Source organism: Phalacrocorax aristotelis, chromosome 6 (assembly GCF_949628215.1).
Source record: "Phalacrocorax aristotelis chromosome 6, bGulAri2.1, whole genome shotgun sequence".
NCBI lineage: Eukaryota > Metazoa > Chordata > Aves > Suliformes > Phalacrocoracidae > Phalacrocorax > Phalacrocorax aristotelis.
In genome coordinates this window covers 50,253,663-50,267,453 of record NC_134281.1, presented here as the reverse complement: position 1 = coordinate 50,267,453, position 13,791 = coordinate 50,253,663, and the positions used below count along the sequence as shown (strand labels likewise).

General features: G+C 54.3%; 1 protein-coding gene across 1 annotated transcript in view; it reads right to left on the bottom strand.

The window, feature by feature from the left end:
* Window positions 1-608: 608 nt before the first annotated feature.
* ZSWIM5 (zinc finger SWIM-type containing 5) overlaps window positions 609-13,791 on the bottom strand; it is a 102,129-nt gene continuing 88,946 nt past the window's right edge. The window contains exons 6-14 of the mRNA XM_075097788.1: window positions 12,018-12,194; window positions 9,504-9,650; window positions 8,400-8,537; window positions 7,605-7,865; window positions 7,038-7,173; window positions 5,094-5,251; window positions 2,947-3,110; window positions 2,577-2,658; window positions 609-2,142 (exon numbers count right to left, since the gene is read on the bottom strand). Coding sequence (XP_074953889.1) covers window positions 1,280-2,142; window positions 2,577-2,658; window positions 2,947-3,110; window positions 5,094-5,251; window positions 7,038-7,173; window positions 7,605-7,865; window positions 8,400-8,537; window positions 9,504-9,650; window positions 12,018-12,194 — 2,126 coding nt within the window. The 3' untranslated portion in view covers window positions 609-1,279. The remainder of the gene's footprint in view (window positions 2,143-2,576; window positions 2,659-2,946; window positions 3,111-5,093; window positions 5,252-7,037; window positions 7,174-7,604; window positions 7,866-8,399; window positions 8,538-9,503; window positions 9,651-12,017; window positions 12,195-13,791) is intronic.

The following is a 13,791-nucleotide window of genomic DNA, read 5'->3' as shown; positions in this document are numbered from 1 at the left end:
CCCACTGGCAAAGAAATGAACCAAAACCGAAGAGCCGCCAGCCCGGGGCTGGAGAGTCTGCCCGTGGCGCTGGGCGAAGCCGGGAAGGGCTGAGCATTGGCCACACCACAGAGCCAGGAAGCAGAATGGTGCGGGGGGGTGGCGCAGCTGCGCCTGCCCCCTCTCCCTCCCCATGAGCCGGGCAGCCCTGGTGCCCACGCCCCTGCCCCGGCGCCTCGCACCCCTGCACCCGCCGGGAGACAGCCACGTACGAGGCGATGGGCTCGCGTCCTCCCTCGCCAGCATCCATGCACGTCCGAGCGAGTGTTGCTCCAAGTCCCTTCCTTTGCTGTCCTCAAGCGCTGGGCTGCTGCTCCTCCTTCCGTCCGTCCGTCTGTCCCAGGGCTGCGAGTTGAGCGGACGTTCGCCTCCCCCCACACCCTTCTCGCTGCCAACGATGCCGTGGGAACCTGAGAAATGTTCGCGTGCCTCCTCCTCTTTTTGTCTGTGGTTGTGTTTTGTGGTTTTTTTTTTTAAATAATAGTTATAATAATAATAATAATAGCAATAATAAAAATAATCGCCCCAGCCCACGACAATTTCAAGTATCCCCCAAATAAAAGACAGAATTATAAATAATTATAACTTTACAATTTAATAATTGACACATATACTATAGTATTTACAGTATCATAAATGCTTTTTTTTTTGTGTTACTTTTAGTAAGCAATCCCTGAGAACAGTTACTTTAACTTGTTTTTATTGAAGTATCTTCACAAATAGAGGAGTTTGCATGTCTCGGGTGGGCGGGAGAAGCGCTTTGCAAAGCCATCGCTTTTGGTGACGCATGAGGTTCTAGTGTTGCGGGTTTCTTTGCTCGCTCTTTCTTCCTTTTTTTTTTTTTTTTTAATTCCCCATGTAATTTTAAAGATTTTTGCATTTTGCAACCTTCGGATCCCTCCAGCGACCGCTTCCTTCAGGAAAGAGGTATTAGATTTCCAGGTTAGCTTTTGGTATTGGCAAGGGAGGGCAGGGGGCTGAGTGAACCATCCTTTTTCCCCGTGGTTGCCTTTTGGTTTGTGCCCAAGGAATCTCTGGATCCTCTCAGCGTGTGAAATGGTTAAATCCAAGAAAGAAAACAAAAAAAAAAGAAAACAAAACAAAAAAAAAGAAACAGAAGACCAGAACAGAGTAGCCTCTACCGATGGGGGGAAGGTGATCTCTGCTTTCCTTCCTTCTTCTCTCCCAAGTCCCCGTACTGCGGCTGGACCCTGCCAGTGAGTGTGGCGGGAACCAGGGCTCACCCAAACCGTTCTCGCACCAGCAGCATCAGTTTTTTCTTGCCTTTGTAGATTTGTTTGAGATTGTCAATGAACTGGGCAAACTGTATGTGCCCGTCCTGCGCCAGGAGGAAGGTCTCCCTGGCCTTGCTGAGGAACTCGATAAACTCCCCATAGTGCCGCGGGCTGATGTGGGTGAGCCGGGAGTGGGTGGTGTTGATGTAGGCGCTTATCGTCGCGTCCAGCAGCTGTCGCAGCGGGGCTTTGTCGGTGGACATCAGCTTTCCCGAGTTCCTACGGCCGGGGATGCCGGCCAGCCCTGGGGCCGTCATGGTGCAGCGGCGAAGGATGTCCGAGAGCACCGTGGCACAGTGCACGCTCTTCACCACCAGCGGGATGATGGCCGCCAGCTCGTTTTTGCCCAGAGAGTGGCTCAAGGCGCAGGCCCAGAGCACATCGTTGATGGCTGGGTGCGTGTCCTGGTTGTAGGCCAGGTTGAGATGCGTCATGGCCAATGAGGCCAGTTTGAACGCCCGGAGTGGGTAGCCCCGGTGCTCCATGTAGCGGGCGATGGTGAAGAGCTGGGTGTAGGTCATGCCGGTGGAGGCGGCATCAATGACGATCTGGTAGGCAGTCTCGAAGGCAATGTGGTCCTTCTCGCAGAGGGTCAGGGCAGACAGGGCGCAGTTCTGCGGGTCCTTCATGGCGCACTGCAGGGCCAGGGTGCGGGCGCAGCTGGCCAGCTCTTCCCGCTGCGGGTAGTCCAGGCTCAGGCGCAGGATGGTATTGTGGGACATCACCGTGGCTGCCACAATGCTGGTGGCTTCCGTGGGGGTGAACAGCGAGTACCAGCTCTGCAGGATGCTCACCAGGGCCCTCACCCCTGCAAGAAAACACTGGGTTCATGGCACAGCCCTGGAGCATGGCACGGATCACAGTGCTCTTCCAAGTCCCCAGGGGCCCGGAGCCAGGGCAAAGCCAGCCTGCAGCAGTGCTGAGCCGCTGCCTCCGCTCCAACAGGGACAGGGCGGAGGGGGACAGGCAGAGGCTATCCTGCTTGGCCATGCTGCACAGCGCAGCAAACATCACTGAACTGGTCTGGGAGTACAGGGTACCTGTCCCAGTCCTGAACCTGGCCACCATTGTGGCCCCAGCCCTGCCAGGTGGCACTCTGGGAGTGCATCCAGTTACCCAGGAAAAATTGGGAGACTCAGGATTGCTCAGACACCCAGGGCTATCAATGACACTGGGATGTCCATGCCCACCCCGCTCCCAGCAGATGCAGGCCGGATCCATCCCATGCAGTGAGGCACTCACCCACTTCGGTAGCGCACGTCACCAGCCACCTCACCATCTCCCGTCGCCGCCAGTTAAGGGTGGACAGGGTCATGCGCATCACCTGTGAGGCAAACCCAGGGTGACCGGCTGCCCCACAGGGCTCCACTGAGGCCACCCAACACCATGGCACTCCCCAAAAATCCTCCTGGCCCAGCTGGCTACCAGCTCCCTGCAAGGCTCCCCAGTGCTGCCTTCCCTCCACCCAAACCCCAGTGGGCACAGGGGCCTCTCCTGGGGCTGAGGTCCCCTGTTCAGGGACATGCAGAGATGAATTTACTCCTTCCATGGGGGACCATCTGCTTGGTGGAAGACAGAAGGGCCACCAGCATCCCCCTATGCTGTCCTGTACCTGGAGACCCAGCTCCAGCGCCACATTGAGCAGCGTTGTGTCCGAGTTGCTGTCAGCTGGTGTGGCAATCTTGAATGCATCTTGGGCCAGCTTGAAGATTAAGGAGGAGGAGTGGATGTTCTTCTGGATGGCCTCCAGCACCGTGCGTAAGCGCAGCATATCCCCTGGGTGCAGGAAAGGATGGTCAGATGGCTTGGCCTCCCCCTACCTTGCCCCCAAGCCCATCTCCTGCCTGCACCAGGTGGTGAACAGCCCCTTCAGCATGGTCAGCCCCTCTGGACATGCACATGGAGGGAGACAGAGATGCTGGATCAAGCCCTGCAGTCCAACAGCAAAATGGGGTGTCCTCCCAAAGAGGTGACACATCCTACAGCATCCATCCTCGCTCAAGACCACTGTCTCACGGAGAGGACAAACAACCTTGAGTGATCCCAGACACGTCCTGGAGCATCTGCAGACATCTCCGGGCACCTGAGTGTTTTACCCTGGGCTCAAGTTTGACAGCTGTAAAGCAGCCTTTTCTCAACAAAGGAGGGGTCTGGGGAGATGCTCAGTGCTGAACGGTTGCAGAAAGGTCAGTCTTCATTTAGGAACATTAAAAAGAAGAAGAAAAGCTGTTTGCTGCGTACATACTGTCTTGTCCAGTAAGTTGATTTCCTCTGCAAGTCTAGCAAAGGCCGGGCCAGGGTGACCCAGACTCACTGCTGCTTGGACCTGGACATCCCAGGTCAGGCACACAGCTCGCATGACTGAGACAGGCTGAGATACTGCCAAAGAAGGGGGTTCCTGGCACAACACCCAGTGATGCTGTTGGTCTCCTGCCACAGGAGGACATGGGTGCTAGAAGGATAGGTGATGGCTTTGGGAGATGGGCAGAATCTTGGAAGAGGGACCCAAAAGGCACATTAATGTTGTGAACCTGCATCTGGCTTGGGAAATCCTCCTGTCAGCCCCTGTGAGACAGAGTGGGGAGAGGGACCTTTGGCATGGCTGCAGACCAGAGTTGCCAACATGCCACATCAGGTCTCTCTGCTTTGTTCCAGGTTCACGTTTCTGCTCCCATAGTCATAAACTGAGCAGATGAAGCTCACACAAAGAAAACCAAATAACACACAACAGTGTGAAAAACCTAGTGCTGCACCTGGGCATGCAGAGACATCTTGGGTGACTAATAGCTAAAGATATCGCCTGCCACCCACAGCAGCTGCTTGCACTGCCACCAAAATCCAAGCCTCCCTAAAACAGCTTGCGGGGGCGCAGGCGAGAGAGGCTACGAGGATCCAGGATCACATCAGGACATGCTGCAGCACAGGGTCACCTGGGGAAGGGCATGATGGGAAAAACAGACGTAATCCAACAGCCCTACAACCCAGGCATAAAAAACTCATCCCCATTAAGGGCTGGAAGGGAGAATATACTAAGGATAAGCTGCTTTCATCCAGGTGCCAGCTCTTTATCAGGGTGCTGCAAGGCAGGGGCTGGTCACCACCAGCCCTGGAAAAGCTACCAAGAGGAGGAGAGCTGGAAGGAGAGAAGAGGCTGCTGAGGGCATGAGGTTGGAGCTTGCTACACCTTCCCCATCAGGCTGGCAGCACAGTTTGCTGGAGGCTGACGCAGACTCTGTGGGACAGCAGCGGGCAGCAGTAAATGCTCAGCTCACTGGCCCTCGCAGGGCAGAAGGTCCTCACTGTCCCAGTGCAGCTGGTTTCTGGGCAGAGATATTTAATGAAAAGGCCACAGCATGAACCCATGGTATGTTGGGGAGGGCTGGCAGACCTGGCAGCTGACCATGCTGCAGGGCAGGCATGGTCCAGCATCACCCAGGAGCACTACCCAGGATACCTGGCACTGCAGTCGGCATCCCTGCAAGGCTGCACACACTTCTTGGGAACACCCTGCCCTGCCCTGCTGGATCATGAGCCCTAGGGGCCTTTGGGACCAGAGCCCCAAAGATCTCAGACTCCACTGGGCTGCTCCAAGGCCAGCTGCCAGGGGGCTGCGGTGGGCTGCCAGAGGGGCACCCAGCCTGATTTCCACCAGCACTCGAGGGAGAAGAGGAGCTCCCTCTTTTCTCCAGTAAAGTTCCTTTGATGCTCTTCTGCAGCTCTGTCCCATCTCCCCTGTCCCAGAGCCAGCGCCTCACCAACCTTTGGCTGCAGTGAGCATGGTGGAAGCCAGCTCGCACTGCTGTGACTCCAGGTGCCCCAGGGTGAACCAGCGTGGGTATCTGCTGGGGACCACTGAGACCAGGTGGTGGGGATGAGTCACATCGCCAGACGGTGCCGTGGTCTCCAGGACAGGCAACCTGAAAGGTAAACAGGAGAAGGCAACATCAGACCTTGCCATGGCAGCCTCAGCCCAGCCCCAGCTTCACCTCCTCTCCCTGAGGTGCTGGCGAGGCGAGGAAGGAGCTGCCTGCAGGCAGCTGCCTGCAGCACTGCCTTTGAAAGCATCCTGCTGCTGTGCATGTGTGGGGGCTCCCGAGGCTGCGTGCTTAACACATGGGCATGGGGATCAATCTGAGACTGACTTGAAAGGGGGAGAATGATCCGTGAAGTGATTTATAAACTTGTAAGGAAATACACAAGCCTCAGGAAAAAAAAAAAAAAGCAAAATCCCTCCTCCCTCCCTGCTTCTTTCATGTCAGAGCACCTGGCAGAACTCCTGGCTTTATCATCTGGTTCTTCTTAAAACGCCCAGTTATGATCAGAAGCAGCAGCACATTTCCCCAGGGCCTCTGCGGCCGGTTTGGGTTACCTGCTTGTGTGGTGATATCCAAAAGCCTGGAAAACCCAGGGGAGAAGGAAGCCTACAAGAATGGGAGCAGGAGTCTCACATCACCAGCCATGGTGGAAAAAACATGTTGGCTCTTAAATCCCTGAGCTAGTGCTGCTCTCACTAACTTGGTGGGCAGCTACGGCATGCAGGAGGGAAGCTGACCCCCCTGGACATGGAGGACATCCAACCGTCTCTGCTCTCCTTGCTCACAAGCTTGGGGTACCCACCAGGCAGCAGAATCCCAACCTTCCCAGCCCAGGTCAGAGACTCTGACACATGGGGTCCCAGCTGGGAGCAGGGGATGGGCACTGACAGGGATGGTGAGGGAGCAAGGTGCACCCCCAGGGCACTCGGTCCTGTTCCTGCTTGGTGGCTGGAGGTCTTAGGTCTGGTGGGGCATGGTGTCCCCATGCACTGCAGGGGCCATTGGCTCTTTTAGGTCTGGCTGTCCTCCTGAGCAGCTCTTCCCAGGACAGGGATTTCAAAATTTCCCCTGGTATAGGGGAGACATGGCCCATTTCACCGAGAAAATATCCCAAGAAAGTTGATGCTCTGGGCTGGGACTTTTAATGTTGTCAAAGGGACAGGGCACTGGGATGCTCTGGGGTCGATGATCCTTAAAGCATTGACTCATTTGGGAAATTCCATCCTTTTCAAGACCCATCCAGCCGCTGCCAAAAAACTGCAGTACACGAGCTGATGTCTGAGGAGTGTCACACACCAGGGAGGGAGATGGGGCAGCTCTTGGCATTGGCCATGTCCCCAGTCCCAGAGACGGAGCTGGGCTTTAATGGAGAAGAGGGCGCAACTGTGCTCTCTGCCTGGCTCTGCGACATCGTGGAGCCTGGGGCAATCATCTGCCCATCAGTGCCAGGATAACAGCCCTTCCTGAGGGCAGGGAGGGCTGCAGGGTGCCCAAGGCCTGGCAGACACTAGGCAGATGACAGCACCGCGCATAACTGGGACCCACTCCAGTGGAGGATGCCTGTCACCAGGACAGGCAGGTGGCATCCAGCCTAGGGCAAGGGTCTGGGCAGAGGGCTAGACCAGCAGACATTATCAGACCCATGCAAATCCCTACAGACGAGGCTTGAAAACCAGGAATTACCCAAAGAGAGAGCAGGAGTCTCTTTGCACTGCTGCTTGGTGCCTGAGCAGCCCTACACCCTGCACAGGATGATCCCTGGGATGACAAGCTCCAAGCCTGCCTCTGCTCCCATCCCTGCTCTGGGGTTGTAAAGCATCCCACTTCCCAGTGGAGCAGAGGAGGGAGGCAAAACAGGGGGCAGAGACAGAATAAAACATGCACCAACCTCATGGCCCGCAAAGCCAGCTTGTATGCCAGGTCTGCATCGTGAGGCAGCAGGGCAGAGAACAGGTATTTGGCAAAGGTGTGCATGGGGACACTTTCACGGTGGATGACTTCTCCCAGGCCGCTGAAGGGACCACCTAGGTGGAAGCAGAGCCCATCAGCCATAATAAGCACGGCTTGATCTGTGGCTGGGGTTTGCACCAGCCTAAAGCTTTGACAATCTGCTCAGCAGCTCCCTGGTGCAATATTCAAGTTGGATCCAGGGCAAAGGGCTGCTCTTTCCTTTTCTAAAAACCCTTTCAGGTCAAAATTCCTCAGAAACTGAGGCCATGTGCTTAGCACCCTTGTCCACAGTGCCTCTGAGGTGGTGTTAGTCCAGGGATGTCAGCAAACCCTTGCTTTGCCAAATGATGGGGCAGAGCAGCCATCCTACAGACTCAGCACCACACCCACAGAGAAAGAAGCAAGGATGGGGTCAGCCAGGCATAAACCTTGGAAAGGGCACCCCGGAGACATTACCAACACTCAGCCAACACACAGAAGCCAGCTAGACAGACCAAGCCCCCACCTTCCAGCAGCAAGATGCACTGCTTCCTCAGGGTCTGCACCAGCACCGGGTCTAGCTCCAGGTCCTGCAGCCGGGCGATGATCTGCTCCTCATTGCGGCACACCTTGTCCTGGGCATAGAGACCTTCAGGCATCACTCTCTGCTGACCCATTCCCATCAGGGCCACCTCTAAGGCCAGGGACAGGTAAGACTCGCCACTGTCTTGGCTGCCAGTTGCAACGGGCACATGTTGATACACTGGGGGTTTGGAGTCCCCAGCGTCTAGAAGAAGGGGGAGAGATGCAGCAAGGTTAGCAGAGCCTTCCTAGGTGGCAGAACCATGGCAGAGGAAAACCTCTCACCTTTAGAAGCCAGACCCATACTTCCCTTGCTGTCTGCCTTCGGTTACCCAGAGATGATGGATAAAAGTTCCCTGCAGGAGATGTGGGCTTCACCCTCCTTCCTGCTCTCACTAAGAGACGCAGGAGACCCAAGACCTGTGCAACAGGGTGCACAGCTGACACCAGAGCCTTCCGGTGGGCTGGCATGCCTCAGACCAGCTCTGCTAAACCACTCTCTTTCTCTGCTCTGGCTACAAATCAGAAAAACTGGGTTGGGAAACCTCACTGGGAAAATGCAGGGCACTAAATCCCCCTCTCTGCACTGCAGTGCTGTCCTGGCTGCTCCTGTAAAGGTGGAGAGAGGGGAGATTTGGAGCCCAGGAGTCCCAGGCCCCAGACCTGCACCCAGAGTCTGCCCGCCAGGCTCGGTTCAGCCGCAGACTCCAGGAAGGAAGCCAGGAGGAGTGCTCAGTACCTGAAATTTCAAGGCAATTCTCCTCTTCTAATCTACAAGCTTCGGTCAGAGTGAGAAAGAGACAGCCGATGGGGTTCAGAGGGTGGCCTACCCAGCCCTCCAAGTTGGTGATGGTTGTTGCTCCTCGCTGCAGCAACTCTGCAAAAAATGCAACAGAAAGACATTAAAAGTGAGGAATTTAAAGACAAGTTCTGCACCCAGAGGGGTCTCTGAGTCGAAGGGCCTTTTCTTACCCCACGGCCTGGGACACGGGCACCTCCAGGGCCAATTCTGGCATGGTAGTTCATGAGGGCAAGGACCAGCTCAGAGCAGCCACCATGCACACTGCCACAGACATCAGAAGGAGCAGGTACCCAACAAAAAAAGGTGCCCCTAAGGCCACATAAGACAAAGCAGCTTGTTTTCTATTCCAGGAGGACATGAGGGACAGCAGAGTCCCAGATGGGGTCTATAACATCAGACCTGCAGCTTATGGACTCATTTGCAATGGTGGCCTGAATGTTTTGGAAAAAGAAGCAGAAATCTCTCCAGAAATGACAGACTTCCAGGGAGTCTTAAAAGCTCCATCTTTTGATGATCTCAAGCTGGCTCAGCTAGCAAGGTCCAGGAGTCACTGACCATCAGCAGCACTGCAGTAACTAACCTCAGCTCCCTGCCAACAGCAATTGCAAAAGGAGAAACACTGGGCTTGCCTCTTAGTACAATGTATTCAGCAAATACAAGGTGGAGGTAGCACATGCAGCCAGTTAATGCAGCTCTGCAGACAAGCAGCTCCTCTTTAATGCAGGCATCACTTCCCTGTCCAACCCTTACAGGCAACCGGACATGGTGACAGTGGGAACAAGAACATCCCTACTCCAGCAGCCCAAAGACAGCATGAGGGCACCTCTGTCCTTAGCATGTGGGTATCAACAGTTTGGCTCAAGCAATCAGAGGCATCAGTTTGTCTTTCTAACGTGAGCAATCCCATACGGCGCTGCCCACCATCAACCTCTGCTGCTCTGGATGGGGCAGCACTACTCTCTGAGGTGGAGAAGACTTCCTCAACCAGCTGGGACACCCCAGCCCGACCTTGTGAGACACTTCTCTCATAGTTACTCATACCTTTCTTCTGATGCTTATATATTTCCAGCTGCCTTTGCTGTTGCAGTCTCAGGGTGTTGATTATGGCAACAGTTAATCGGAGAGCTTCTCTGGGATAGCCATGGGAGCGCAGGGCATCCACCCGAGCGCAGGCTGTTGGGACGTGTTCTGCAAGGCAAGGACAAACACAGGGGCACGGCTGAGCCAGAGGAGCACAGAAATTCAAGGGATGGTACTGATGGGGGGAGAGAACCTGACAGCATCAGGCTTCAGGGCATTTTCTTCCACTGATCTTGCCCACACCCCAGCTAAACTCCTGCTCCCTCTCTTGAATTCATCCCTTTCTCTCTGCTCCTGGCAGGGATGTCTACCAGGAATACTAATGGGACTCCTATCCTGTTCAACCCACAGCAGCCACGTCAGTACCTAAATCCCTACCTCCACAAACCTTATCTAATGGAAGCTTTCCTAACATGTCATTGCTGCAATAGGATGGCTCCAAACACAGGCTGTTACAACCCTGCCGCTCATTTCTCCTAAAATCTGCGCAGCTTATGGTGATTTCTCTTATTGCTCCCAAACGCTTCTTAGCATCTCCTCCAACAACTCTCCCTGCTCTCACCACACAGGTGACGATACATGGGATGAGGGTGTGCATCCAGCACTGTGCTGGGGGCACTGGCAGATCTGGGGTGATGTTTTGAACTGCTTCCTTAATGCCTCCATGGAGCGAGCTCTGCAGACACCCCGTCTCTTCTCCAGCTCTCCTACCTCATATTTTATTATTAGGAACAGTTGCATGAAACCCCCCCAAGACTCACAGTTGCTTAGGAATTCATCTGCTCCTGCTGCTCATTGCTCACCTGAAATCACAAGCAACTGTGGAGAGGATTATGACTGAGTGAAAATTAGCAGGAGCAGATGACACGACGTGCCGCATAACAAGCAGCGAAAATCCCATTTTCTTGCAAAATGTCCTACACTAAGGGGGAAGGGAAAAAAAAAAAGCAAACACAGAAGATCTAAAATTATGGTAGAGGGATAATTTCTATTCCTGGAAGAGCTCAGAAAGCTTTGGAAATGCAGACAACCGCCTCCACAAATGGGCTTTCCACATCCCAAAGGTCACCCGCAAGGAATACACAAGGAAGGTTTCAGAACAAACACATCTGTAAAAGATCTTCTTGTTGCTCCCTCTATTCATTTGCTAAATGGATGAAATATTCAGCTTCTCACTGAATCCATCACTGGAAGTTGCTGACAAATCACACTCCTCTCCCAGCACTGAGTCCCTGAAGGGGTGCCAAGAAAGCGAAAGAGCAAAATCCAAAAATCACAGCAAATACATCAGGAAAATAATATGCACCAACCAGCTGGGCCAAAGGGTTCACTAGAACCCAGATTATGCTAGGGACAGGAGAGCTGTGGCCACCATGTCCCTGCTGTATGGAGTCCATGGAAGCACTAACCACCACCACTTCCTATGGCTGCGCAGGGAGGAGACCTGCTGCCTGCAGCTACACAAAACTCCTCCCACAGTAGAAATGGTCTCTCCTGCTCCAGCTAAGCTAGCAGAGGTGTACCAGCAGCCTTCACATGGGCCCTTTTTAACTTATCTCCTGGCCTTAATAGCAACTTAGTGCCTGCTGCTCCACAAATGACATCTCTGATGACTTGAAATAGTCTCTGCCCATTTGGCTGGGTGACGGCAGACCCTGGATCCTGGAGTGGATCACAGTGCAGTGGTAGGTTTTGATCTGTTCCATGTCCATACATTCACCTCTTGGGCTGCAGGGATGAGGCATCCACCCTCCTGGAGGTGTGGGGGGCTTGCATCTCCCATTTGGGGGGTCAGTCTGAGGGCTGATGACCACACCAGGCACCCCCCAAGCCCTTCGTCTCCCTCGTTCTCATCCCAGACATGTAGTTGTCAATGGTCTGCAAATCTGCCCAGGGTCATGACTTTGCAGTAGAGAAGTTGTGTGGCTTGAGGTACATGAACTAAAGGTCTACAACACAGGAGAGTACTGGGTTTGACTGGTCCAGTAAGCCTTAAGCTCGTACAAGGCTTTATTGTACTGTCTGCTAATTGCCTTTAAGGGAAGACTAATGAGAGAGTGAGAGCAGGGAAGAAAAATCCAGAGGTTACAGCTGTTCTCCCCAGCCAACTTTCAAGGGGCTTTTAAGTCTCCAGTCCCCCTGTACTGGGAACAGTGAGAGCTTGCACTGGGGACAGCTAAACACTAACAGGATGAAGAGGACATGGCAAGCCTGGTCCAAGCTGTCCCACGGGAACCCAGACTGTAAAGATGTGGGGCTTGCTATAAGGACTGTGGCTGGGGTGTGGGAAGGCACTAAGTTCTTCTGCTCACCCTACTCCTCAGGCTAAGGACCAGGGAGGTACATTCAATCTAGGGTGCAGAAACCTGCAAGGACCCAGGGTAGCAAAGCTGCTTTAGTGCTTTGGATGGCTCTTCTGCACTAGCAACCCTGCCCACCCAGGCCATGCAAGGGGCTGCTAGTTTGCATGCTTACCCAGCCACAACGGCTGCCCCTGGGAGTTGAAAAGGAGGCTCTCGCCCTCCCGCTGGTAGGAGGGAGACACGTAGAAGTCACTGCTAATGATGCGCTGCAGGTGGCTGTCCTGCCAGTGGAGGTCACAGCCTTCGATCGCCCGGGTGAACACAGTTCGTCTGGGCCTGGCCAGTGAGTCTGCAAAGAGAAAAACCGTCAGTGCCTTGGTGGGGCAGGGGCAGCCTGTTCCTGACCCCAGACATGACTTCCCTGGGCAGAGCAGTGTCTTCACAATGAGAGCAAAGCCCTGCCTGGACCCACCCCAGCCATTTCAGAGCTGAGCACAGGGGCTCTGGCTCCTGCACCACCGCAGATTGCCTGCAGATACCTGTGTTGCCCACACCGTCCCTGATGGAGACCGCCATCTCCTTAGACAGCATTGCTAAGTAACTTGCTAGAATTGCTGCCTTGGCCAGAGAGGTGAGAAAAGAGGCAGGGACTGCCCTGCCAGTAGCTTTCTGACCATAACCCACTGTCAGATACAAGGCTGACACCTTGAAATGTGGCAGTGCATTCCCACTGCTGTGATGCTCAGCATGCAGGCAGCTGCCAGGGGTCAGGACAGGACAGGGCAGTGTTACTGCCTCACAAGCACCACAAGCTCTCCTCTTCCACTCCAACGCAAAGCCCAGGCTTCACTGAACCACAGCTGCATAGATCAGCAGCACCTGAAGCCATGAAGAGAACCACACGTGTCTCATTTGCCTTCGGGTGATGGGGGGAACCATCGCCTTCCAGCAACCTCCCCTGGCTGTGTGAGAGGGCTAGAAGGGAGGAGACAGCATCGTCCAAAACCTCAACGCTGCTCTGCAGCAGATGTCTGTGCTCCTTTTCAGAGCTGGTCTGTAACTACAATAATATTTTTGAAGCTATCAAATGCTGGATGATCATTTCACTCCAGCCAGACAGATCAGACAAGTGGTTTGTCAGAAGGAGAAGGCCCATCCGGAGCAATCCTGCTATCGCTCCAGCCATGCTGTAGCACAAGGGCCAAGTACAGCTGGCAGGCTGCAAAATGAGAAGCCCCAAAGGGGATGCAATGCTTAATGTTAGGTCCTGCAACCTGCGATACAGGCCAAGTTAAATGCATTCGAGAGGGGAAAACAAAAGGCGCCACTCAAAGCTGATCCAGGGCGGCTGGATAAACACGCTCTGGAAACGATGGCAACAAGCAATTAGCCTGAATGCTGCAGGCACCCCGAGGTGGAGAGAAATTAAACAGGTGTTCGTATGTACAGAACCAAGCCTGCTCACTTTACCAGGAAGGATTTCAGGAATCAGTTGTTCTCCTTTCAGTAATAAAAGAGGCTGGCAACAATTTGCAGCAGTATTTTGCATATGCACAGACATTAACCCCGGGACACCTCCAGGGTCCATGCTGCTTTCGGTCCCCTGCTTGGAGAGGCAGGAGCTCAGGGTCAAGGGAACGTCCCCGGCATGTGCTTTGGAAACACCCTGCATGTCTAAAAATGTGACCTGCTCAGCCCCAGTGACATGCCCCAAATGCAGGATTGAATCCTCAGCGGAGCTGGGAACACCAGGGGGGAGTCCTGGAGCTGGCACAGGACATGGAGCAAGGCCAGATTTAAATTAATCTGCTCCCTGAGGATGTGAGTGGGGAGGTGGCCAGTGCGTGCAGTTGTGGCCGTGGCTGGGGTGGGCTGGCAGGATGACCATGCTCCCAAACAGCTGCTGGAGGACTAGTCCCACCCAGAAGAGTGAAGTTTCCTTTGTA